The 26,937-nt window shown below is 38.2% G+C and overlaps 1 protein-coding gene across 4 annotated transcripts in view; it reads left to right on the top strand.

The window, feature by feature from the left end:
- The first annotated feature begins 699 nt into the window (after positions 1-699).
- LOC139984830 (monocarboxylate transporter 2-like) overlaps positions 700-26,937 on the top strand; it is a 43,516-nt gene continuing 17,278 nt past the window's right edge. The window contains exon 1 of one of the 4 annotated variants that reach the window (XM_071998926.1): positions 700-1,652. In XM_071998926.1, coding sequence (XP_071855027.1) covers positions 1,610-1,652 — 43 coding nt within the window. In that variant the 5' untranslated portion in view covers positions 700-1,609. Of the gene's footprint in view, positions 1,653-20,830; positions 20,899-21,465; positions 21,980-22,064; positions 22,271-26,937 lie in introns of those variants that run through there. The other 3 variants (XM_071998928.1, XM_071998925.1, XM_071998927.1) reach the window with 3 other exon arrangements.

Here is a 26,937-nt window from a genome sequence, read left to right as displayed (position 1 = left end):
AAGGCACTGACAGCAGCCCGAAAACCAAAGGAGCAGGGGGTGCTAAGAATCTCTGGGCAAACAGTAGCTGTCTTAAGGAATTATCTATGTGTACGACTAATGCAAAACACTTAGAACTGTTGACAAACTTGAAGAACTGGAAAATGAACTGAAAACACAAATTGGAACTTTTTGGACTCGGTGAAGTCAGAAGGAAAGACGAGAAACAATTGCACCTACAGAGATCTCTACAACAGTCGGAAAGATATCCCTGACATATTAACTAGTGTAATCGAAGACCATATTGAAGACATCACATCGGGTGAAGTTTGTCATGCATTAAAGATATTTAAAAATGGCGAAGCTCCGGGACCTGATGACCTAAAAGCAGACATCATCAAATGTGGTGGTGATAGAGTGATCCAAGAGATGACCGAATTGTTCAACAAATGCATCTGACAGTCAAACTTACCACTATGCTGGCAAAATGCTGACGCTATCATCCTTCATTAAGAAAGTGACACAATGAACCTCAAGAACTACAGACCGATCAGCCTCATGTCTCACTCGTACAAACTCCTCACCAAAATCATAGAACTAATAGAATAACAAAGAAATTGGATGAAATCAACCACCAGAGCAAGCAGGCTTCAGAAGTCATTTCTCCACAATTGACTCGCATTTACATACAGTGAACCAAATTGTAGAAAAACCGAGAGAATAGCAGCTGCCACTTTGTCTTGCATTCATTGATTATGAGAAAGCTTTTCACTCAATAGAGACAAACGCTGTGACACAAGCCTCTGCAACAACAAGGGGTTGAGAGCACATACGCCAGCCTTATCAAAGAAATATACTCAGGAGGTAAACCACTCTCCTACCGACAAGACCGAATCAGATCCCATCAACATCCATCGAGAAGTAAGACAGGGAGATAGAATATCTCCGAAACTATTTACAGCAAAATTGGAAAATATCTTTAGAAAAGTATACTGGGAAAATTATGGACTGAACATAATAAAATAAATCCCCTCCGTTTCGCTGATGACATAGTGCTCATATCAGACTCTGATCAAGAAATAGAAGACATGTTGCATTAACTAAATGCTGAAAGCAAAAATTTGGACTAAAATTAATCTAACAAAAACCAAGGTGATGTACGACAAATTTGCCAGCAAACGAGATATCCGTATGGACAATGATAAAATTAAAGAAGTGGAGAAATACGTCTACCTTGGACAAAAATCTGGCCAGATGGTTACCAAATGAAATGAACCAAAAGAAGAACACAAGCAAGCTGGGCAGCCTTCAAAACCAACTCACATGTGCTACAAAACCCCAAACTACCAATTTGCCTAAAAGAAAACTATTCAATCAGTGTGTTTTGCCAGCAATGACCTATGGGTGCGAAACCTGGACACTCACAAAGATGATGGAGAAGAAACTCCAAACAACACAACGCAGCATGGAAAGGATGATGCTTGCTGTGAGCAAAAGAGAAAAAAAATATTTGGATAAGACATAAAACAAAGGTGAAAGAAGTCATCTTGACAGCCAAAGAATGCAAATGTAGATGGGAAGGACACATAGACAGACTCAATGATGACAGGTGGACAAGTATGGCGACAGAATGGCAACCGCCGTATGGCAGAAGAAGACCATGCAAACCCAAGGTAAGTTGGCAAGATGAAATTGTGGAAATAGAAGGGTAGGATGATGATGATGATGATGACGATGATGATGATGATGATGATGATGATGATGATGATGATGATGATGATGATGATGATGATGATGATGATGATGATGATGATGATGATGATGATGATGATGATGATGATGATGATGAAGACGACGACGACGACGACGATAATGATGATGATGATATATATTTACAGCTTGGAAATAAAGAAAAGCAGATTTGACATACGGTACATATGATAGGCACCACATGCACACAACTACAGCACGTTACTACAGCAAATGTTAGCCTAGCGGTTATCACGGAATAGTTCCAATACACAAAAAAAAGGGAATACATTAAACTTACATTATTATTAACTTAACCAAGGTATAGAAGTATTGAAGTTCTGATCAAATATCCATTTTTTTTTCATATGTTATATGTTTTATTTGCTGGTATACTGCTATACACCAAGCTCAACCTAGCTAAGACTCGTTCTATCTTACTTCTTGAAAATCTCCTTGAAATGATAGGTTTGGAGCTGGCATAAAAGTTTGTGTTTTTTATATTTTATATTATAATTATATCTTTCAAGGAAACGTTGCTTTATTTGAATCAGTTGTATTCAGATTTCAGGAAGTGAATGACCGTTCTTCTTTTCCTTCTTTTGAGATCTCGTTGAACAGATACAGCATTCAAGGCTGGCATCAAATACGATGGGATTTTTTCTACCCTCTTCTTTTTCATTTTCGTTGGTTTATAGAAATACTTCAGAATTTCAGGTAGCATGCGACTGTGCTTGAGAAAAAATGTTGTAATCCCTTCTATTACAGCTAAATAGATCAAGGTTTTTTCCCCTTTTAAATACCGCTTTGTATGCGATTAGCAATTAGCTCAATCATATATGGGGCATGTGTTGATCATATAAGTACTGGGAGTATGTTGAACGTATGTTGTTCATGGATTGAGCAAGTATTAATCATGTACGTACTAGGAGTGTGTTGAACGTGTGTTGTTCATGGATTGGGCTGTATTAAGCATACACGTATTGGGAGCTAGTGTGTTGAATGTTGTTCGTGGAATGAGCATGTATTAATCATGTACGTACTGGGAGTGTGTTGAACATGTGTTGTTCATGGATTGGGCAAGTATTAAACATGCACTTACTGGGAGCTAGTGTGTTGAATATGTGTTGTTCATGGATTGAGCATGCATTAATCATGTATTACTTCTTAAATGTACAATCAAGAACCTGATTGTGATCCACAACCATTGTCTGAGTTTCATCTTGCCAGGCCCGACGAAAAGGGCTCTAGGAGCTTCAGCCCCGGGTCCGAGTCCCGGAAAAGTATTGGACAAGGAATAAGATATTCTAAGTGATATAATATACTTGAGAAAAGAACATTCAAGTGAGGCTCTTTGACATATAGTAATTATTCCTAGGCACTTGGTCCCCAAGAAGGAGCTGATTGTGTTTCATTATTCTTTGACCCTGTCCCGCTTTCAACTCACGTAGGACTGTACTGAGCCCACAGAGTATATGCACTTACCAATCCAACCCTCCCCATCTTCACCACCCAGATTCCGCGCGATTTTAGTCATTGCTGAGTTGCAGCGATGTGTCGGTAAATTCACTAATGTATGTGTTGTTTCAAAAATGGTATTTCATATTCAAAGCGATGCAATGTATAATGCCGTGGTAAACTCTGTTACGTACATACCGCTATGTACTGCACGTTACCTAATGTGTGTGTGTGTAACATTATACTGCAATGGTTGTACAGCTTTAAGAACAACTACATAATCCGCAGTTATACAACACAAAAGATGCTGGTAGTAACTAAATCTCCTTCATAGCAAAGTTGAAGTTTTGTTCAGGCTCAAAGCTGATGTTTGTCTTTTTTATGATGTTCCTTTATTAATAGTATACGTAACATTAGATGTACCACAGCGGTATTGTAGCAGCAGGTATATATATATATATATATAGTTCGAATCTGGGTGGAGGCTGGAAGTTTCTTCACTGTTCTTGATTTACCAACTCATTACGATTTCAAGGGGGGGGGGGGGAAACAGAAAGTTGATGCCTGATTTTTCGAAACTTATTACACGGAGCCGCATAAAACATGATGATGCCGGTTGCGAGTAAGATTTTATTGAAATTATCATTTGATAGCAGTGACGTTACTGAATTATCGGCAGCTGTGTTTTGATATTCACTGTGAAAAAAAGAAATGGCAATGTCTATAACGTACCTTACAATAATATGTAAATGACCTACATGGAAATAGAAAGGTATAAATTATTTCTGATCAACTTAAGGGAGTAAGGGATGAGATAAGATACCTTTGTTAACTAGTCCCTGTAACGTTACAAATTTATTAAAAAATCTACAGAGGGGTCTAGCTGAGGTGTTCACACTTCGCGCACATTCTATATTGACGGCTGATATTAATATAATTGTGTGATTTGCGTGTGTTTGTGTGTTTTTATAATCTCGACAAGAATGACCTAAGTCATGTTTGTGATTCATAGAACTGTTTATCATCTGCTTGTCAGACAAAGTACACCTTCCTCTACACTGACAGACACACACGTCGTTACGAGGAGGGGGGGGGGGGGGTATTGGCTGTCGTATCAGTAGTGTATGCCCCTCACTTATTTTTAATCTACGTTTGCAAGTGACGTTTTGTTTAATCATGAAGCTGGATCCTGTGTATTAGTAAAATGATCGGCAGACAATCAACTGATCATTTCTTTCATTGTTATTGTTTCATACCTCCTCTGGAAGTTTCTATGGAGATTTGGAGAATATACAAAAGCTGTGTATGATAAACTACCCGAAACAGAAACGTTAACAGCATAGCGTTAGTTTAGTCCTGTTTAAACCCTAGTATGTACATCCTAGTGAACCTTTCTTTTTCACAAATCTATTTTCCCATATCTATTTGCTTTACTACCGAGAGAACGCCCGCGGCAACACTTTAGATCAGCGACGTAGCCAGGAATTTGAAAGGAGGGTAGCTCTTTTCACGATTGATATGGGGAGGGGTTTAAGGAGAAGGGTGTCCCCCTCCCCTTTGAGATATTTTTGAACAATTGAAGGTCCTTAGATGCAATCTGGTGCAATGTTATGCCAGTTTCATCATTATCATATGATATCATATTATCAGAAGATTTTGTTTCCTGTTTGAATTCTTTTACATGTTCTTTTACATAATATAAGAAAGACAAACATAGGCCTAGTGCTCTATTAAAATTTGTTTAGTAGGATGATTCTTGTTTATTGTCTAATGTCTTGACCTTAATACATTTGACGAACTTAACTGATGGACAATATAAACTTTCATATTTTGTAAGACAGCCATATGTGCAGTGGCCTAAAAACAAAATATCGTATCGCAGTATATTAGCAGTGTAATAATTATTTAGAGGAAGTGCGTATCACTTACGCTTGCTAGCTTAGCTTCATAACATGCTGTTCGTGTAACAACTTAGGACGAATCAAAGGAAGGATGAGCACGAACGTTGTCGACGTCGTTGTGCATACGGTTAGGTACACTCTAAAAACTCCACACAGGTGACAGGTGACCCAAATTGTGGTATTATTTGACCCCAAAAAAATGTCAGGAGGGAACCTTACACATTTGGGTCAAGATGACCCAAAAAATTGGGTCAAGTTGAGTGACCCCACCATTGGGTCAAAAATTCAACCCAAATATTGTGGTCAAATATCACTAATCGACTTGGGTCACACTGACTCATAACTTGGGTCAGCAGCATGGCTCCAGACGGGTCAGACCAGCTTGGACTGCACGGCTCCAGGCTTTTGATCACCAAGCTATGAGTTTGATTAACTCTCCCAAGACTGCTGGGGAACAACCGCACAACATATGATGCTCACAGTTACTAAGTTCTATCTCTAGCATCGTTTTCTCAGCTCCAAGAAAAGACATCTACAAGATTCCCTTTCAAGCGAAGCCCACTATAATGAGTATTATTAGTGGCATCCACATTAATAATAATAGGGATTAATAACCTACTCATTTTGGAATGCCCATTACCCAGGTATGGGAACAATAAGACATCTCCCACTTAACAAGATTCACAAGACAGTCAGTCACACACACATTACTGATTAGATTCATTTATCCTCCAGGGAAGAATGAAGACAGAAGTATGAACAGCTGCACTAGGAAAGAAGTAAACAAGAGATATACAGTAGTTCAATCTTTAAACATTTATTGATATGAACTGATAAAAGCACGCCACCATAACTCGATCCTATTATTGCACCAGTACAATCTTCAATAAAATGCCCTACAGTCAATGTATTTTTTGGAAAAGAGGTCATGATGTAGAGAGAATGCGATCAAATGGCCTCTAAATGAGGCAATAGGCAGGCCCACAGTATTAATCATCACGCATGCTTGTAAATGCAGTGTCATGGATATGAACCAGTCCGCGACGGGTGAGATAATTAGACGAACCAACTGCATTTTTATTTCGCAGTGGTACATAAAGCTATATGCCATTTTACAGTTTGAAATAATCATAACAAAATAATGTGATGATATGATGTCAAAGAGGTACAAACACGGATACGCACAGTGCCAGTAATGTATAAGAACTAATCTTGGCAACATGAAACTCTGCAAATAGCACCCCCCATAAAGTACAATGGAATAATTAGAAAATGAAATGAATCTGCCCTGTTTTGGGGGAGTTACGGGAGTTTGATGGAAACTTAGACACAAGCGCTATGTGCGATTGTCTCGTCTGTACCCACAACACGTTTTCAGCCTGGACATGCACACTCGTAACTGTGAACTGGCTCATTACCACAGGAGGGATCTTCATTTCATCCAACAGCCCAATGTCCACCGCTACTGAGATCCAAAGTTTTGATGGTCTCCCATTTCACGAATGAGATAGATCCCTCCCGACAAATAATAAAAGTTACTTCCCCTCCCCCCGAACCTACATTAGTGTGGAAATTTGACATAAAACAACGTATACGTTGTTTTATAGAATAAACCATCAACAGTCAACATGCCACAGTCATATTTCCACATTTGGGACTACTACTAGCCAACTAGTTCTTGTGTTATTTTGTGATTCTCTGCTGACTAAAGGATCAACCTACATACTGTACAAGCAATCCCACCTTGCTGAATTCAAATGGGCAAGTGGAAAGTATGCTTCACACAGCGCTTCAACTAATCAGAACGTGCCAGACCGTCAGTCAGATTTTAGTATGTAGAAAACATAATAAATCTGATACAACTTCGAACTTTGTGTAGGACATTTGTGTGATCGATAGGTTTCGTAGCGCCCAGGTAATGATATTTGAGTGTTGAATGAACTGAAAAATAGATTGCACCCTTGTCGGCCAATAACGAGAGTGCCAATGGTACAGTAGCTGGCACTTTGAACTGGAATGGGCAATCTATAGCATAAACACCTCAAAAGCAAACAAAAACAACCCTCAGATGGCAAAAAGGTGAGGGAAGTCATGCACTCATGCCATCGTCTCCTTCACCTTCAAATATGCCTCCAAAGAGTGCGCCTTCGAGGACAATTTCGTCTCAGCAACCCCAATGCTGTAGACAACACACGGTAAAAACTGCCATGTAGTAAAACACTGCCACGGATAGTGGATGTTAAGGACATAAATACGCTTAAAACAAAAATCCACAGCCTTCATCATTGACAACTGGGGTACAGCCTCCCCATCTAGGAGATTCTCCAGGTACTGGGGTTTATTGATCCCGACCTGAAATGAAAAGTGCAGAAGGATCCAAGTGTGAGGACAAAAATCCTGGCGGTAAATTCAGACAATGACCTTTGTTACATACTTCGTTCAACAGGGCCAAACCCCTCTCACTACAGTGACTACACACTTCAACGAACAATTGCACACATACACTGCTCTACCCCACCACCTCTACAGTGACAACCTGAGCCAACCAAGTTCAAGGGGAAGGAATCTCCAGTTTCACAGTCTGCCTGCAGCCATCTGCCCAGGTCCCATTCAACTCAAATATGGTCCTTTACCAGACCTGCTTTGTAAATCCGAAGACTTCCAAGTCCTGGGAAACTCACTCTCCATTTCACCATCTATCTTGGTGTTCCCTAGCAAAAGATCATCCCATGCAGACTCAGGGAATATATCTTCATAGCTGATTCAAAATTATGAAAACCAACAACACATCGTGACCAAGAATGTACTCCATTGAAATATCAGTGCCACACAATACCACAAAATTTCATCTTGTAATATGTAAGTTAGACATGGAGAGTATTCTGTTATGGGAGACAAGCTTTTTCTGCTGAGCTAGCAGGAAACGACCTTCTGGCCTACCCATCCTGTAGTATTGTTCATTGACCCTCATTTTCAAGAAGCTATGATCACCATTAACTCACCGACTGCACATCAACAAATGAGGAGACTGCATGTTCAATAGTGGATCGCTGGCTCTTGGTATTCACCTTCTTTGACCCCAAGGGCAAAATGCAGGGGAGGCACTGGAATGCAATGTTGCATGCCTCATCGTCTGAAAGAAAGAAAAAAGCGAACATGCAGCAGATATCAAATTCTTCACTCAGCTACTAACATGAAAATTCATCTGTTAGATACATATATTCTGTTACCGTACATGTACCATTCCCCCATTCGAATTAGTATGAGTGGGACATATTTACCGTACAAACAACAGTGACATTTCTGAGGAACAGGTGTGGAACAAATTCATCATTCAAGTGCAAGTACGACAGAAGCAGAATAATCGAGTTCCGAGATACACCCTGGGTCTATATCGCGCAATCATGTCAAAGGTTATTTGTGTATTAATCCTCCTCGATGTTCTCCTTCAATGCAGTGCACAGTGCATTCCCAATCTTGACCGAATTGAAGAGTAAAGCAGTTGCGATAACTTTGTTGAGGCTGGCTGACTTGAGCAGAAATACCCAGCTTCCAGAAAACGAACAGAACAACAATAATAAACAATGAATATTTGATAAAACCCCAAATTGGCCTAACCCAAGTGTCAGCAAATTAACATCGACCGTGTAGAGCAGTGCCTGGTACACTCAAGGCGGCATCCTCCATTCCCCGTGGGTAAGGAATTAATTAGGACCTTCGGTAATAACACGAGGTGCACTCTTCCTGGTTTTCTGACTTTGATATGGTAAAGTAAAAGCATTTATAAACTGTTATACAACAGGAAGCACAATTTTGGATCGAACAATGCAAAGCTTCTCACAGGTCGTTGTCTCTCTATGAAATACTGTAGCTAGTAAACATTAAGGTACCGATACTGTAACTTAAGCCGGTGCCGAAAGACACTGACGCATGCGCAGGATCTAACTCCGAACTGGTTTATTCACATCTGTTCTTGGAGTATTCACTAAGTGATCCAAATTGCCTTATCAGTCATTGATGTACGGGGGAGAGTGATATAACCAAGGACCAGTCACAGTCATCGATCATGCTAACTTACAATACTCTGCATAATAATAATAATAATAATAATAATAATAATAATAATAATAATAATAATAATAATAATAATAATAATAATAATAATAATAATAATAATAATAATAATAATAATAATAATAATAATAATAATAATAATAATAATAATAATAATAATAATAATAATAATAATAATAATAATAATAATAATAATAATAATAATAATAATAATAATAATAATAATAATAATAATAATAATAATAATAATAATAATAATAATAATAATAATAATAATAATAATAATAATAATAATAATAATAATAATAATAATAATAATAATAATAATAATAATAATAATAATAATAATAATAATAATAATAATAATAATAATAATAATAATAATAATGTAGTCCTATATAGCGGTCATATCCAGCCAACAGCTGCTCAAGGCACTTTACAAACATTACACCTGCATCGTCGGCAAACTCGAGCCGCTGATCCAGAGTCCAATGTTAGTACTGTTCCCATCAACTAGACTGGAATAGCTGTTTGTTGAGCATTGCACAGAGTGTATGCCCCCAAAACTGGAAAACTTCTAAATGAAAATCCTTACCCGACAGTTCACTACAATCTTCACTGATTCCCAGATGCCGGAACCAATCTCTCTGCTTGCCAGCATACTGCATGCACTTCCTGGAGGTGGCAGGGGTCCACAGCAGAATCAAGTTGTCCCCACACTTGGGATGGAGAGCGTTGAAGTCCATGTTCACCTGAGGAGAGATTGACATATACGTCACTTTTACTAGAAGCAGCAGTGCAATTCCTGAGTACTGCCGGCAGTTGACAAAACCAGTATCTCTGGCTTGTAAAATCGCAGCTGATGTTTGAGGATGTGGACGGAAAACTTGAGCTTCTGTATACAAGCCACAGAGAACAAGATGATTGATATAAGTAAGCTGATAGGCGTGTGCCAGAGAGCAGCACAGGCCACAATCAAGTGTGCTGGCTGAAAATGATGATACTAGTGTTATATAGCGTCCATCTTCTGTTCCCAACCACTAGCGCTCTCAGGATGATCAACTTGCATGACCCATTCTTCACAGCCGCTACAGTGGCGCATACGCTCCCCACCGGGTACCATGCAGATAAGTATGAAAATTACCCATGGAAACTCACTTACCTCCATTCATCCTGGTCCCTAATACAGCCAGCAATCTCGCTTAGTTCCCTTAGTCCAGTGTCTCTCTTCACGATGTCGACAAATGTGTCCTTTTGTCTGCCTCTGTTTCTTCTGCCATGTGTTGGCTCCCAGAGTATGGGCTGATTAGCAGGAAGTTCAGGGTGACATTGTCCTGCTAGAGTTATCCTTCTACGAGCGAGCGACTTTATCTCCTACTTGGGAAGCTCCCCATGGAGAATGGCATTGGGAATGTGATCTCTCCAGCTAATATTTAGTACAGCTCTGAGCATACGAGTATAGGTACTATTGAGTGATTTCTCCAGGCCTGGGATCATGGCCCAATTTCAATTCCATACAATGGAACACCGAGTGCAAAATGTCGTATACTTTGAATGTACATACCAAACCTGGAGAGTCCAAGGGTCTAAGATACTTCACGAAGACTTTTTTTGTCCTGATCGTCCCGAATCCAAAGCAGTCGAGCGTCCTGCGTCTTACGGTGGTAATCCTTAACTTGGGCCACTGGCTCCTTGTTGTGGCGCAGCCAATGTGACATGGCTTCCATGGCAGCAGGGTCAAGATCGTCTGTAGCAGAGAAACAGGCACGACAATATGAATGACCCACCAAACCCATCTTTCACCATATTTGTCTCTCATGTTCCAAGTTTGGGCTCTAACCCCTCACTCATGAATGTTGATGACACCTGCACTAGAAACAATGAAGACCATCTACTCACCATAGGTGACCTACCACCCAAGTATGTGACCAAGTGAACCTTGCATCTTCAATGGTGTTCACAAGAAATACCACACACATGTGACTAATTAGCTCCCTCTGGAGAAGAATCGTTAAACCATTGATTTTGTTTTTCCAACTTTTTTCTATGTGCATGGAAAAATGCATTCACGCAAACTATGTTTGAATTGGTGCCTTGTGTAACAAGTTCCAATTTTACTTTGGCCAGAATGTTTTCTACTAATAGTTTTATGTGCGAAAACAAACTTGTGTAGCAATCTCACTCATCGGAGGAGCATCGTGCGATGCTACACTAACTATTTTGAACGTCATTTCAGTCATTGAATTCGGCATATACCAAAGCACAGCCCTCAGATTGATTCAACCGGTCAACCCCCTCCGTTTGCTGGCTTCACATCATTGAAAATACATGCCTCATCTTGAAGAAAAAATGCTCTGTGCTGCAATTAAATGAACTGACTAAGCAAATTTTATCCTGCGGCTCAGCAGAATCCTTCGGTTTCTCTTTTCTTTTTCTCTTCGTGCCTTCGGACAAGCGCCTTTGAACATCTTTTGTTGATTTTGGCGCTATATAAATGTTTTCTGATTGATTGATTGATTCGGAACTCTGTCCAGAGATCTCTTCCTCACATTCCGGAGTCGTTCCTCAAGGAACCCAGTGGCAGCATGTTTCCCAATACTGGGAGTGTACCAAGCTTCCTGAGGAAAACAATTGATACCATACTGGTTCATGCTAAGTAACAAACTGGAATTTTCTATTGCAAAGACATTGGTTCAAACTGATGTTGACACATACAGCATCCCATTGTTAATCTCCTAGGCATAGTGATGATGCCTCGATGTAGTATAGGTTCCAATTAAAACAGTTTGTGGAACAAAAATTTCGAGATGAGACCAATTTCAGTTCTTTCATCGGACCAGGGAAGAGACGTAGAGGGTGAACAAATCTTCTTTAGATTTTTCTGAATTGTCATAAATTCCGTCTCAAATTGCAATCTGTGCTATTTGTGGATTTTCTGGTGAGAAATATCAACTGTCCCTAGAGACCAATTTAGCTAGTCAGTGCAACCTTCTCCCTGGGATCTACTGGGGCGAGGATGACAATACTCACGAACCCAATACCAACATCCCCCTTTAGCCCGGGGAACTCTTCCACTATAGAGGGGGCCAAGACTTCCTTCAAATGGGATCTGGGTCTGGAATAGAGAGAGACACACAAATGAGCTGTTAGAATGATGTTAAGCAGTCTGCTCAAGTAGAAGCTCTCTTGATATCCTCTTTTCTACAAATAATAAAGAGGAAACACATTGGACTGACCCCCGTCTTTATTATTCCATTATCAAGGATATAAAGTTTCAAAATATATTATTTGCCACATAAAATAAGACGATTGCATCCAGTTTGCGTTTGATTCAGACCAATATGACAAATAGGCTTTGAGCATATTCTGCATTGCCTTTTGATATATTATTCAAAATAGATATCTGGTTACAACGTTATGTATATATATATATATATATATATATGGGGGGGGGGGCAGTGGTATGACATTTATATACTTGATTGTGTATTACTAGTTATTGCATAGTTTAATCCAAGTGTCTATTCGGGGGCAGTGGTGTAAGTTTTATATACTTTATTGTGTACTGCTAGTTATCGCATAGTTTAATCCAAGTGTCTAAAGGTGGGGGGCAGTGGTTTCACATTTATATACTTTATTTAGTATTGCTAGTTATTGCATAATTTAATCCAGGTGTCCAAGGGGGCGGGGGACATTGGTGTCGAATGTATATACTTGACTTAGGATTGCTAGTTATTGCATAGTTTAATTCAAGTGTCTAAGGGGGGCAATGTTATCAGTTTTATATACTTGATTTTGTATTGGTAGTTATTGCATAGTTCAATGCAAGTGTCTATGGGGGGGGGGGGAAGTGGTGTCAGATTTATATACCTGACTGTTTATTGCTAGTTAAAGCATAGTTTAATCCACGTGTCTTTAATGTATAGAGCACAGATTTTGACTGCCATGTCATCCTCCGTTCTATATATTACATCATTTAATATAGAATGCTCTATCAAGACATTTTTTCATTGTGTAATATTTTGTGTATATATATTTTGGATTGATGTTTGTTTTTATTTAAAATCCATTGTTTTAATAGATAGATAGACAGACAGACAGACAGACAGACAGAGAGATAGACAGACAGACAGATAGACAGACAGACAGACAGATAGAGAGACAGACAGAGAGAGAGACAGAGAGATAGACAGAGAGACAGACAGACAGACAGATAGACAGACAGACAGACAGACAGATAGACAGACAGAGAGATAGACAGACAGACAGACAGATAGATAGATAGATAGATAGATAGATAGATAGATAGATAGATAGATAGATAGATAGATAGATAGATAGATAGATAGATAGATAGATAGATAGATAGATAGATAGAGATAGATAGATAGATAGATAGATAGATAGATAGATAGATAGATAGATAGATAGATAGATAGATAGATAGATAGATAGATAGATAGATAGATAGATAGATAGATAGATAGATAGATAGATAGATAGATAGATAGATAGATAGATAGATAGATAGATAGATAGATAGATAGATAGATAGATAGATAGATAGATAGATAGATAGATAGATAGATAGATAGATAGATAGATAGATAGATAGATAGATAGATAGATAGATAGATAGATAGATAGATAGATAGATAGATAGATAGATAGATAGATAGATAGATAGATAGATAGATAGATAGATAGATAGATAGATAGATAGATAGATAGATAGATAGATAGATAGATAGATAGATAGATAGATAGATAGATAGATAGATAGATAGATAGATAGATAGATAGATAGATAGATAGATAGATAGATAGATAGATAGATAGATAGATAGATAGATAGATAGATAGATAGATAGATAGATAGATAGATAGATAGATAGATAGATAGATAGATAGATAGATAGATAGATAGATAGATAGATAGATAGATAGATAGATAGATAGATAGATAGATAGATAGATAGATAGATAGATAGATAGATAGATAGATAGATAGATAGATAGATAGATAGATAGATAGATAGATAGATAGATAGATAGATAGATAGATAGATAGATAGAGCTTGAATGATTCTAGATACATCAAATAACATTCGACAAGGAACGTAGTAAGCGAATGCTATTTAAATGAACCAATCAGGTTATCGGAGATTGCTGTGACGAGCTAATTTCACATAACCTTAGTAAGTAATTGTAACATTAGTAAATGTGATTAGTTGTTAAAATGTTGTTATGGATATGACTTTATATATGTAGACTGCCCATTCGGTGTTTTCACTGTTTAACTAGGTTAGGTGTTTCAGGGAAAAGAGGCCTCTCCAATGAAAATCATTTAGTTTGTGGATACTATTTAGATTAGATATCCATACTTTTGGGGCGTCGGAGTTCAAGTTCATTTGTGGTAAGCAGAGTTCTAGGTATACCACGTTTGTGAACAAAATATGCCAAGAACAGAAACTTTGATGGTACTTCATACTCTGGGTGCTTTATATTGGTTTGATGAACCCTATTTTCTTCAGGCACTGTCAGAGGTCAGCAGAGGTAAAAAATATGGGAACCTGGGGTGAAGTAGACAATGGTGTATTCTAAGGGTGATGGCTTTATCGGTGTCATAAAGAGCAGGATATATGCTTTTCATATTTCTCTTTTGTATATGGGAAAATTCTACGAACTTTTAAAAATGGATGGTGAGGTAGGAGTGAAGGAGCTTGGCTTAATTTACATGAAGGTAAGAACAAATCTTCTAATTGGAATATTTATTTTGTGTTTACCCTTGGCGTAATGTTCCACAAGCAACATTGATCAGTAAATTAAAAAAAAAAATGTTGACTCCCCTTCACAGACCTGTGGCTAGGGTCATCTAATGAAGCTAACCTTTGTGCATTATTCAACATTTTAAAAACAAAACAATTTAACACATTTTTATCTTAGCAAGTGTACCGTTCAGAAGGTCATGTTTTCTCAAGATTTTAAAAATATGTTTGACTTTCCATGCCAACAAATTAGTCCTAAAATAAAATTCCTTGTTACGCATATGGAGAGAAATTCTGATCAAAATTGCTCCAACTGGCTTTAATTTCATTGTCTTTTTTCTTTAAAATAATAATGGGATCAATTAATGAAACATGAATGATCCTGTGATATGAAATATAATAACAGATTGTCTTTACTTCCAAAATGTTATTATTTTAATTTCATCTAGATTGGTCAGTTCAGAGATGACAGACACAGCTCCAGATTTAGGACACTGATTTCACATCATTCGCCAGCTCAGGTACATATTTTTCTTTATTTTTGGATTGATGATGTATTCACTACTCCTTGGTTCTTCCTACCACTTAGGAAACGATGAGGAAAAGTTCAGTCTGCTGGTAAATTGCGACCTTTTAAAAACTGCATGACTGCGGCCAGTGGAACTTTATAGTGTAATATATAACATTATTCTCTTAGATGCGTTCCTGATACCTACAGGAAAAAGTAAATATACCTAACTGTTAATCTTAACTGTATATTTGCTGGGATGAAATGCTATCTTTAACATGAACAGTATGAAAAGCACAACTTTGTATCTTTTCTATGCTATATTATGTAGTCTTTACTTTTTGCCCAGAGGTATCTTAGGTACATCATTAAACTGTTTTATCTGGTGTATATGGGTAAAATGGTTTCACTTCAGCTTCAGTCAAATTGCTAGTGAATCATTAATTACATAACTTTCATAGTAATAAGTAATTTGGGAGGTGGGACGTAGTGTTATGGCTTGTACTATTTATAAAGTTCTTATATGATTTGTGATACTATTTCTTTCTACATGACAAGTACTTTTGTGCCCATTTTACCGTCACTATCTGTTTTCTTGTCATGTGTTGAAGGTTTTACTACAAAGAGGGAAACTGTCTCAGAATTCCCATCATATCATTCAAAATAATATTCTCTCTGTGCTGAAAGGCAAACTGGTACCTGGCAGTGAATTCTCAAGCGCTCAAAAAACCTGAGGTCTTGTCGGATAAATATTGTTTCGAAGATTCAGTGAGAGATAAGAAAGATGCAGATGACAACATCCAAAATTGGCCAAACGTTATCAAAAAGACGGTTTCAGAGGGTCAGTGTTCTTGATGTTAGCCAATTAAAAGGGAAAAAAATGTTATTTTGTGGTATTCCTCTCCAACGAAATATGCCTAAATAAAATCATGTATTACGTTGCTAACATGAAACCTTAAGTATGTTTGCCTAAGAATTGATTTGTATGTGTGTAAATATGTGTTATATGTTAACAGCTTAGGCTTTCTAACTGTTTGTTTCATTGCACATGACCCCGTCTAAACACATATTGGGTACGATATAAATGGAATCTTTATTCAGTGATTGTAGACTTTGCTTTTATATACCTGTGTCATGTTTTAGCAAATTTGTAACTGTTGTTGAAAACTTGCAGCCCTGAATTCCCTGGGAATTTTTGGAAATATAGTATAGATACTAATGCAAGAGTAACAATGTGCACTCATGCTTAGAAACTTGAACTTCTGCCCTTGTTACTCATACCAAGGGGAATTGCTGATGTACGCGTATTAATGCTTTTGTACACATGCTGCTGTACTCGAAGTCATGCTGCTGCTCTTGTACCCATGCTGTTGTACTCTTACCCATACTGTTGTACTCCTACCCATGCTGTTGTACTCGTACTTCTGTTGTTGTACTCGTACTCATGCTGTTTTACTCGTACTCATGTTGTTGTACTGGTACTCATGCTGTTTTATTCTTACTCATGTTGTTTTACTCGTACTCATGCTGTTTTACTCTTACTCATGCTATTGTATTCGTATTAATGCTGCTGCACTTGTACTCATGCTGTTGTACAGTACTTGTACTCATGCTGTTGTACTCATATTAATGATGCAGGGTTCTGCCGCTGCCGGTCGGCGCCGGTCGGGCCCGACCAGCACGCTGAATTACCGACCGCCACAATCTGCTTGAGTGACTTTTCCGACCGGCACTTATTTTCGATAGGAACTCCAAAAAACAGCTCCATAGCCGGAGGGTCTAACGTACAGTAACAATGCAGTAATAAACGCTGTTCGAAGGTTCACTGCATGATATCGCGCAGTTTATCGGAGTTATTCACTAGTTTACTGTTTATTTGTACATGAAATTACACTCAGATTTTGTATTCACTATATGAGAAGCAGCGTTAGTCGCTCAGTGTGTATATCATAACTGTCGTAAATAACTGTCCATCTAAAATTATCATCTCAGCCTGAATGATATATTTAATAGGCACCACCGGCTGGTCTGTACTCTGGTGCTCCAGATATTTGTCCTAACTTTTTTCATTAATTATGAAAAATACCAGACATGAGATCTCATTTCAAAGCTGTCTACTTGTGGCTCAGAATACTCGGGAAGGGCCGTTTCCGGCCATCTGGGGGGTTTCCAAAACCCAAAATTTTCTTGTACGCTTCGCGCGAACCGATGGTGGCGCTCCGCTTAGATAGTCCTGCCGGCACTCAATCCCCCCTGGGCAGAACCCTGATGATGTTGTTCTTGTAACTTCATGCTACCACGATGACTGTAAGGAACAATGAGTGTTTTTTTCTACAGTCATCTGCATCTTTTATTCCATTCGGTACTTAACATCTTTGGCTTCTAAATCCTTAATATCAAGAGATTTGCTTAATAAATAATGAAACAGTCTACCATTTGTAATGATAATTTCTCCACATGGTGATTCTCTTGGTTTGACACCAAAGAGTGAGTATGAACTGGCCCTGTCAGTCAGCTCTTGGTGCCTGCATCTGGTGTCTCAATGAATGAAAACTGGAACAGGAACTGCTATCTATGTGTAGCTTTGAAGAGTACCGCCCCTTAGATACAAAACATGTTACTATGTTTTTGCAGTAAGAATTCATATGATTGTCTCATCATTATGGTACAGTTTGAACAAAAGGGAGCTTGAAAATAAGGTAGCCTAATACATCTTCTCTATTAGAAATTGTAGCCTAGCTAACAGGATAACAGAATATGATGATGATAGATTTCCTACAAGTGATAGTGAAAACATCATTCATACTGTAAAGGATTAATACTTGATTCAAACCAGTCTCACATCAGTAATCTTCAACTTAAATTCACAGGTTCTAGAATGTCTCTCGCAAATCTTGAAATTTTGCAAAATAGGAGAGCAGGATGGAACTTTACTATAGCGCCTTGACCGGTGCTCAATCCCGTTTGGAAAACGGCTATTTAGACAATGGCTTTGTGCACCTCTCTGTAACCCAAACTCAATTAAAGATAGGTACGATCAACAGCTAGCTATAGGCCAACAGGCCAGACCTTTTGCCTGTCAGCAATTCATGAAATTTTCTCTATCAGGATGTGATCACAGAGTGACCAGAAAATACCTTTATGACTGGGTAAACAGATAATGCACAAAGAGAAGAATGGAAATCTGACACCAGAGTTTGACCAATTAATGGTTTTTAGAAGAATTTCAACAAGGCTTACGTTTACGAATTCGCTAAACTGTAATAGCGCCTCCCATTAATAACAACAAACGTGCTATTTTAATATTTTCCAGCATACTATAATTACTAGACGTTTTCAAAAATGACTTTCCTGCAGGGAGATGTTTACTCTCTAAATTTTCCTCAGATATTCTAAATAAGTACACTAGATTACTGTTTGTTCCTGAGGGCGTTGTGGTCAAGTGGTTACGGCAGTGGACTTGTGATCTAAGGATTACAGGTTCAGCGGCGTATCCAGGGGGGCGCAACAGGCACGCCCCCCCCCTATTGGCCGTCACCAAAAAAAAAAGTTTAGCCAAAAAAAATAAAAAAATTGATGACGACCTTTAAGTGAGATGTCGGTGATCGCTCAACCCCCCCCCCCCACCCCTCCCGTATGCTTTATTTTTTGTTTGCCAGAAAAAGGTTCTGGCGAAGTCCGGCGGCATAATAGTTTTAGAAACATAGATGGTAATTGTGTTTGTAATATCACTATAAACACTAAGTGACATGCCAGCCATACTAAATTGTGCATTTTGTGTCCATATTTACTGGAAATGTTGCTTATTATTAAGGTCGAAAAATGGATCACATATGGCCATGGGCGGCGATCCTGGGGGGGGGAAGGGGGATATATTCCCCATGAAAATGGGTGGAGGGGATGTAATACACCATATCCCCCCACCAAATGCCAGGGATAAGAATATCTTCATGCCTACATTTATGCATCATCGTTAATGTACGGCTCTTTTTTAGCTTCATTTCTCGCCTACCATAAACGCAGTGCGATCTTTTCAAATAAAGCGTCTTTATAAAGCAAGAATAGTTGACTGTAGGCTTCATTGGCCCTATAACAACAAAATGTATTATTGCGCCCACGGTATTGATATAGTACATATATGCACCCTCATAGTATTCATATAGGCCCTATAGTAGGCCTACACACGTACATGTTCCCTCGAACAGCTGAGAATCTCGTTACCAGGGTAATGCTTAATACACGTTTAACCTGGATGCCCTAGCAATCGGTACCTAGGAATGTAACTATCTGTAATTGTGTATTGCATGTGTATAGGCCTATAATAGCCTGCATGAGGCCATTTTCTTCATCGAATAATATAAAAGAGCTCTCGAACATTCTAACGTTGCGCCTGAAACAGGATTGACAGGGGCAATTTTCCCAAAATAACACCCGAAATTAAAAAAAAGGTATTTTGGATCCTGATTATGAGATATTTCGGAGATGACATCCCTATTTTAAAGTTGGGTATATGCCGCTTGGAAACCTCGGGAAGTGCCGTTTCCGGCCATCTAGAGGGTTTGTTAATCACAAAATGTTCTTGTACGCTTCGCGCCAACTCATGGTGGCGCTACGCTTAGATAGTTAACAAGGTCATATCCCCCCCCCCCCCCACTCGGAAGTACGGATCGCCGCCCATGCATATGGCACCATTTTGAATTTCAGCCCTATTTCGAAAGCAAAAATTGTCCACCCCTCCCCTTAGACCCATCCCCCATGACGGCGATCATTCATGCCTGACGCCCCCCCTATTGGAAAATCCTGGATACGCCCCTGAGGTTCGAGCCCTGGCCAGATCATTACATTGTGTCCTTGGGCAAGTCGCTTTATCTCCATTGCCTCTCTTCACCCAGGTGTATAAATGGGGAATTGCGATGTAACTTGTAAATATAGATGTTTGCGCCGGTTTTCGGCTGCACCCTATTGGAAGTCCCCCGAGGGACACGTTGTTGTGGTGCACTGTGTTGCCAGGAGAGATTGATTGAAATGTGCACACTTTGGTGTGTAGGTGTGACAAGTTACCAATGACCAGGGTTCAGTTGTAAAGTCGTGTGCGAGGGCTTTGGCCCTGAACAAGACTGTAAACCTAAAATTATAAAATTATAAATTATAAAAGTGAGGTTAATTCCTAACAGCCTGTTAATAAAAAATATTGATTTATTTGAAAACGCTGGCATATTTGGGGCAAATATAGCATACCTTAAAGGTTACTGTATAGCCTCCATGTGTCTTTAATATGACTCAGAGTGATTTTCTTGCTTAATTCACAGAATGATTCCCTGACGAGGTTGGTATTGCTCTGACAAGTCAGGTGACCCATACCTTCAAGACCTTCGACGAGAACACTTGACGTGATGAAGAAAATGCCTGGTGGTACGGACAATGCGTATCAGCTACTAATCTTAAAGGTGACTATCAAGTGGTAGGTGTCGATACAAGTATATTCTGGCGTTATCTGCCGGGAAACGATTATCACACCATAAACACTGAAATGAAGATACGACCTGTCTAGATATAGCCATGTTACATAATAATCATTCATTGTGAAGTATACGAGTATAACGTAACCTACAACAAACACACACGTACACACACACCTGCCCTTACATATATACATACACGCACACACACACATGTTTGTATTACATTCAGACCGAGGACCCCATTGTATTTTCCATTGTTCAAATCCACGTACCCTAACCTTAACAATACCCCATACAATAGAAATCTTCCGAGGACGTGGTGATTCTTTACAAATCGCAACTGAGGACCTGAAATTCTTTTGTTCAAATCCTCGGTCAGATAGAAAAACAAACGCACACACACACGCACACACGCATGCCCGTAAACCCAAACACACAATCATACACCCATACACGCACTTATACATACACACACACTCTCCCACACACGCATTTTATTTATATTAATGAGCAAGTTGCTTTTACAGCTAATAACAGACCTAACTGACAGTCTAAATATGCCTCACAACTGACCGTTTCAAGTTCATGAATTATTTTTTCGGGGAGGGGGAAGACTATACCAGAACCACCACCCTACATGAAGGTACGCCTTAACGACCTCACGTCCCCACGACCCCTCTTCAACATATTCCTTCATTCGTGAGAAGATAGAAATGGGACAACTGCCGCGTGACCACCTGACCACGTAACTTCCATTGACGCTGAGAATATTTGACAGATGATATTGAAGTACCTCAACGTTGAAAGGCTTTTGCAGATTTTGCTGGTTGTTCTATCATTCCATCAAGTAGGGTTTCCGCGAAAAGACGTTAGACTAATTCGGCTCACATTAAGTCATGATGGCGAAGTTTGCAGATAGATTAATCCTCCTCATTACTGTAATCTTCCGTATGTTCTTATTCAACGGAACCATCAAGGCCAACGGTGTTATACTTGAAGATATCGTAAGAAAGTTGGACACTTCAACTTCAGTTATTGCTTGGGCCATAGCATTGCAAAATGGCGTAGCGTACGTTACATGTAAGTATAGACTAGCTATAGTCATTTAGTAATCAACTGTCAGTTAACTAAACGTCCCTCATTCACCGTGACCGTGGACTCCTATTATTTGAGACTCAATTCTATGTCTTCTCTTTTAGCCATTCAAGAAATTCTCTTACAAGTTTATTAGTTCAGCTGAAAGCATTTCAGATGGGCAATAGCGATCGTGCGAGTCTGTCGAAATTCTGCCACTTTTTTGACACCGTGTTTGAATGACTGCCTTTTCGTCAGTTTTCTTTCGATTTAGCTGAAATGTCGTCAGTGGTTTGTGTGAGTTCAGTATTCATGTATGCGATTATATTTTATACAATGTTTTTGCTACTGCAAACCATAGTGCTACTCCTCATACAGCCTTTGTTCAAATCTGCTGAAATGTTGTGGATAAAACTATTATGTGGATATAACTATTGAATGATGGCGAACCAAATGTCTTCAGGAAAATAATTTTGTCGTCACGTGACGGCTTAAAAAAAAGGCCTTCTGTAAAGCTTTCACTTAATAATGAAATTTAGGCCATATGCAACGATCATGATATTAGTTTATCAACTTGTTATTATTCATTACCAGTATGCGTTTTTGTATGAGTAGCAACATTTTCCCGCCGTTGTGGGAAATAATGCCACCCGTGGGATACTATTATTTTTTTGCATCTCTTTATTGACTCATTGACTTTTATACAAATAGACATGATAATTTAGTGAGTTCTTAAGTATTACAATACAACTCAATCGTTGCCTAAATAATTGTTGTCTATTATTGTACACATCATGGGAGACTTGAGCAATTCATATATGTACTTTTTATTCAGACTTTCTTATCGAGTTCGACGTTATTCTCTGTCAAATTTAATACTATAGGCAGATTTGCAATTTTAACATTTCAACAGTTTGTGTGTGGGTGGAATACGACATTACGGAATGCCATATGTATCAAAAATGCCCCAAACAATATAAGCATTCCCTAAATCATACAAGCACGTCTAAATTTATATAATTGAAATATGAAATATGTGGCATTCCGTAATATATTGTTGGAGCCGATTCGTGTTTCTGTCGTACGTCGATTGTAAACAAGTTACAGGACAGTCTGTTACTGTGGGGGGTTTCAATTTTCGTGAGCAATTTTGGGTTAGCGCAATTCAAACCTGATATCCACATCATTTTAGCAGATTTAGCAGAGGAATCCTTTTTGTACGTTTTCCTTCTATTGAATGAATTTGAATGAATGAGAACTACGAAGTGCATATAATGTTTGTTTTTTTTTTGGATTTTTCAATGGGGGCATAGCTTATCCCTAGTAATAAGTACAATGATCTATTGTATATCATAAATTCGTGGCAGTGTTTCTACTTTGAAGGAAATATACCGGAATAAGAGAATAAGACAATGTTGGGAACTAGTTGGGGGGGATTTCAAGGGGGATTCGTATACACCCTTTAGTAATGAGGTAGAAACGACAGTCCATTTGGGAAATAGTCACCGGATTTCAGGGGACAAAAGGAAATGTGAAGACAGGAAATGACACTGTTACTTCTCCCATGTATATGTTTTGCACATATATAAATAAATGGACAAACTGTTCAGAAATAATGACAATCAAAACAAATTTCTTGTAGAAGCTTATAGTTGAGCTTCTGCGGTTGCTGCTTTTTGTTTTGATATATACGCTATGAAATCGTGTACCAGCCCTGCAGTTATTTCAAGAAAGGTGAGACATTTTTAGGGTTATTTGATCCGATTTACCCGCGCTTTCGTCCGTTTCGGGACTCAGGTCAAGTCAAGGAATGAACCGAACCCCTGACCTTCGTGTCCACAGACCTCTGTATGTATCTTATAGCTTATGTTCAAGTTTGTTAAACCTAAAAAGAATTGTCTGGTATAGGCCTTGAAAGCTCAAAAAAATGATCAACAAATTTACAAACATGTTTTCAAAGTATGATGACGCTAATAATGCGTTTGACAGTGAAACGATATTTTTAATCGTTTAGGATGGATATTTCAATATAGTTTGAACAATTGCGAGCGTGACGCCATTTGGGCAAATGTAGAATGCGACATAACCCATGCTACATACAGTTCCTGCAGTAGTCGCAACAAAAACCTCGTTTGAATACAGATAAATTTCTTCCTTAATTTTGCGTGAAATTTGTTATAAATGCATGTGGTCTTTGTGTACCACAAGATAAGTTTGAACAGCAGACTCTTCGTTGTTTACATTGCGCTGTCCAGCTACTGTGCGAAGAATGTTCGCATGTAGGCTACTGAGAAGCTAACAACAGAACAATTCTACGAAGCCTAAGCTTCCCGGTACCAGGGGCGTCGATCCGTAGTCACGGGTAGGGGGACAGAAAGTATACATACATACAAACACACATACACGCATACATCCGCATATTCATCCACACATATACGCAGATATATATACAGATATATATATATATATATATATGTATATATATATACAGATATATATATAAATATATATATATATATATATATATATTTATTGTATATGCCAGCTTTATAAAACTGTCGCATTCATACCCGGCAACCCGATTATGATTCTGTAAACAATAGAAAGCCTCCATTGATAGCTATCTTTCGTGATTATGGCATTATCTGGTTATATATATGGTTTTTTTCAAGCTCGGGTGATAACTGATTAGTTAGGTAGAATAGAGAATAACACATTGTGATTAACATAATTTAATACCAGTAGCATCTTTCTGTAACAGATTTCATAGGGGAGCCCTTATAAGTCATGCATATATCATATGTATATGTATGTATAAACGTGTGTTTGTGCGGGTGTGTGCGTATATGTGTGGATGAATATGCGGATGTATGCGTGTATGTATGTTTGTATATATGTATACTTTCTGTATGTTGAATGTATCTAATATGGCCTTATAGTCTTATACTGGGGGAATATTGAATAATGTAGCGGCTTAAAACATTTCTCGGGCCACAGATTCAAGAAACTGATCTGGCTGGTAGAAGTGTTGTATATGATCAAATCATATTGTGAAATTTGTAAAAAGTTTTCGTACTTTATACTATCTGCTAACAGAGATCAAAATGCACTTGATCATTGAAATATTAGATATTCTCCGTTCATTTGGCATATTTTCATGTATTATTTTGTAGACAATTGAATACATTATACACAAGCCATGGGCAATGTTTTCCAAGAGATATGGATCAAAAAATTGTCGGGCTCAAAGAACCACAAACTAAGAATCAATCTGGTTGATCTCACCCAGTTAACAACATTAATCACCACTGCTTACAGAAGGGGGGAGGGGTAGCTATTGGCTCCTAAATGAACAAAAAATAGTCAGGCGCCAGCTTTTACAACTAGTCTGATAAGCGTTATCAGTGCTGCCACTTAAACTTAAATGAGGTTAAAAGTAGACCGTTAGCAATTAAATATTCGTAATATATCGTAATCTGATATCGAACGTAAACCAATCAAGAACCAGTGTTTTACTAGGATTTTGAAACGTGTGTCGCAGAGACGCATCTGCTCGAAAATGTTTGAATGCAACAGATAAATATTTGCTTCTGATCATACACTACTGTGCTGTTATATGACTTTTATGTATTTTTGAAGTCAAGTAGAACATTACTATATCCCATTGCTGTCATTCATAGACTAATTAGTATGGTAGAGGTCTATACACACACAAACAATGAATTTAAAAGGAAAAAATATTTGCAGTACATATCAAGCAAATGTATAAATTAGAATGTTCACCAAAACTGATGTTTATCCTGTTGTGTTAGGCTTAGCCTAAGCTAAGTGTATAAAATGAACTGAATTATTTTCCTATGTACCGTAGGCCCAAAAAAACTATACTCCGATTCTGATTAGCTGATCATTGGGGCTCGGAAATAGCAGTTTCCATCCCCTCAAACTTGCTTTCTGACCCTCAGGTCACATCTATACGCATTTGAAATTAGAAGTTCGTGATGATTTTCTGTAATATTTGCAGATTAATAGACGCAATTGGCAAAAGATTATTTTTTGGGATGTAATCCCAAAGCTAGTAAGTACGGTCAACTTTCCCAACATTTCGGCCCATATAGCCGGTGCATAGTTCTCGGTTAAACGGTTTCAATAACGTGAGCGGATGAGAGCCATTCCAAAAAAATGACATAAATTTATTAGATGAGTTGAAAGATTTTTTCCATCATATATTGGTCTAGTTCCAAGGATATTGAAAGAAAGCACAAAAAAAAATATGGAAATTAATAACTCCATGAAACCGAAATTGTAATGAAACCAAGCATATGTGTTCTAGACTTTTAAATGATATTTGCAGAGCCACCGACAACCGAAGTGGGTATCGGTGCTCTGATTAGCAACTTAAAGAAGGAAAATTCTACTTCTTTAACGTGTCAAGCGATGCAGAAATATGACAATAATCTGATTTTATATTTCCAAGTATTGTAGGAATCATTCTTTGAAACAAGTGGAATTGGAATACCTTTGAAAGATTATAATTTCTTTCTTGCTGTGTTTCTGGTTCATGTTATTTTCGGGTTCTTATCCACCGACTTGGAACAACCTGATACATATTGTCATTATTCCGCAAAGCAAAACGCTTCCGTGCATCCGGCCGCTGTGAACAGGGGACACAAATATTTAAATAAATTTGCAATATAGGGCACCGTCGACAAATACAAAATCCGTGTTTTTCCGTTCCTTATAGGGATTCTGCATTTTTACCATGATTTTCCCATAACACATGCATAACTTATAAACTAAGGGATATAACAAAATACTACTAATCACCCTAGTGAGATCAATAATTGTTTAAAAATCAGTGGCAAACTATCCACGATCACGTGTCATGCAATCCCCAAATGCCTCTACCCAGCCTAACACGCTTTAATTAAAACAATGTCGTTCATTGCTAAGAGAAGCAGCCAATT

The sequence above is a fragment of the Apostichopus japonicus genome, chromosome 17 (genome assembly GCF_037975245.1).
Source record: "Apostichopus japonicus isolate 1M-3 chromosome 17, ASM3797524v1, whole genome shotgun sequence".
Lineage (NCBI taxonomy): Eukaryota > Metazoa > Echinodermata > Holothuroidea > Aspidochirotida > Stichopodidae > Apostichopus > Apostichopus japonicus.
This window is presented reverse-complemented; position numbering and strand designations above follow the sequence as displayed.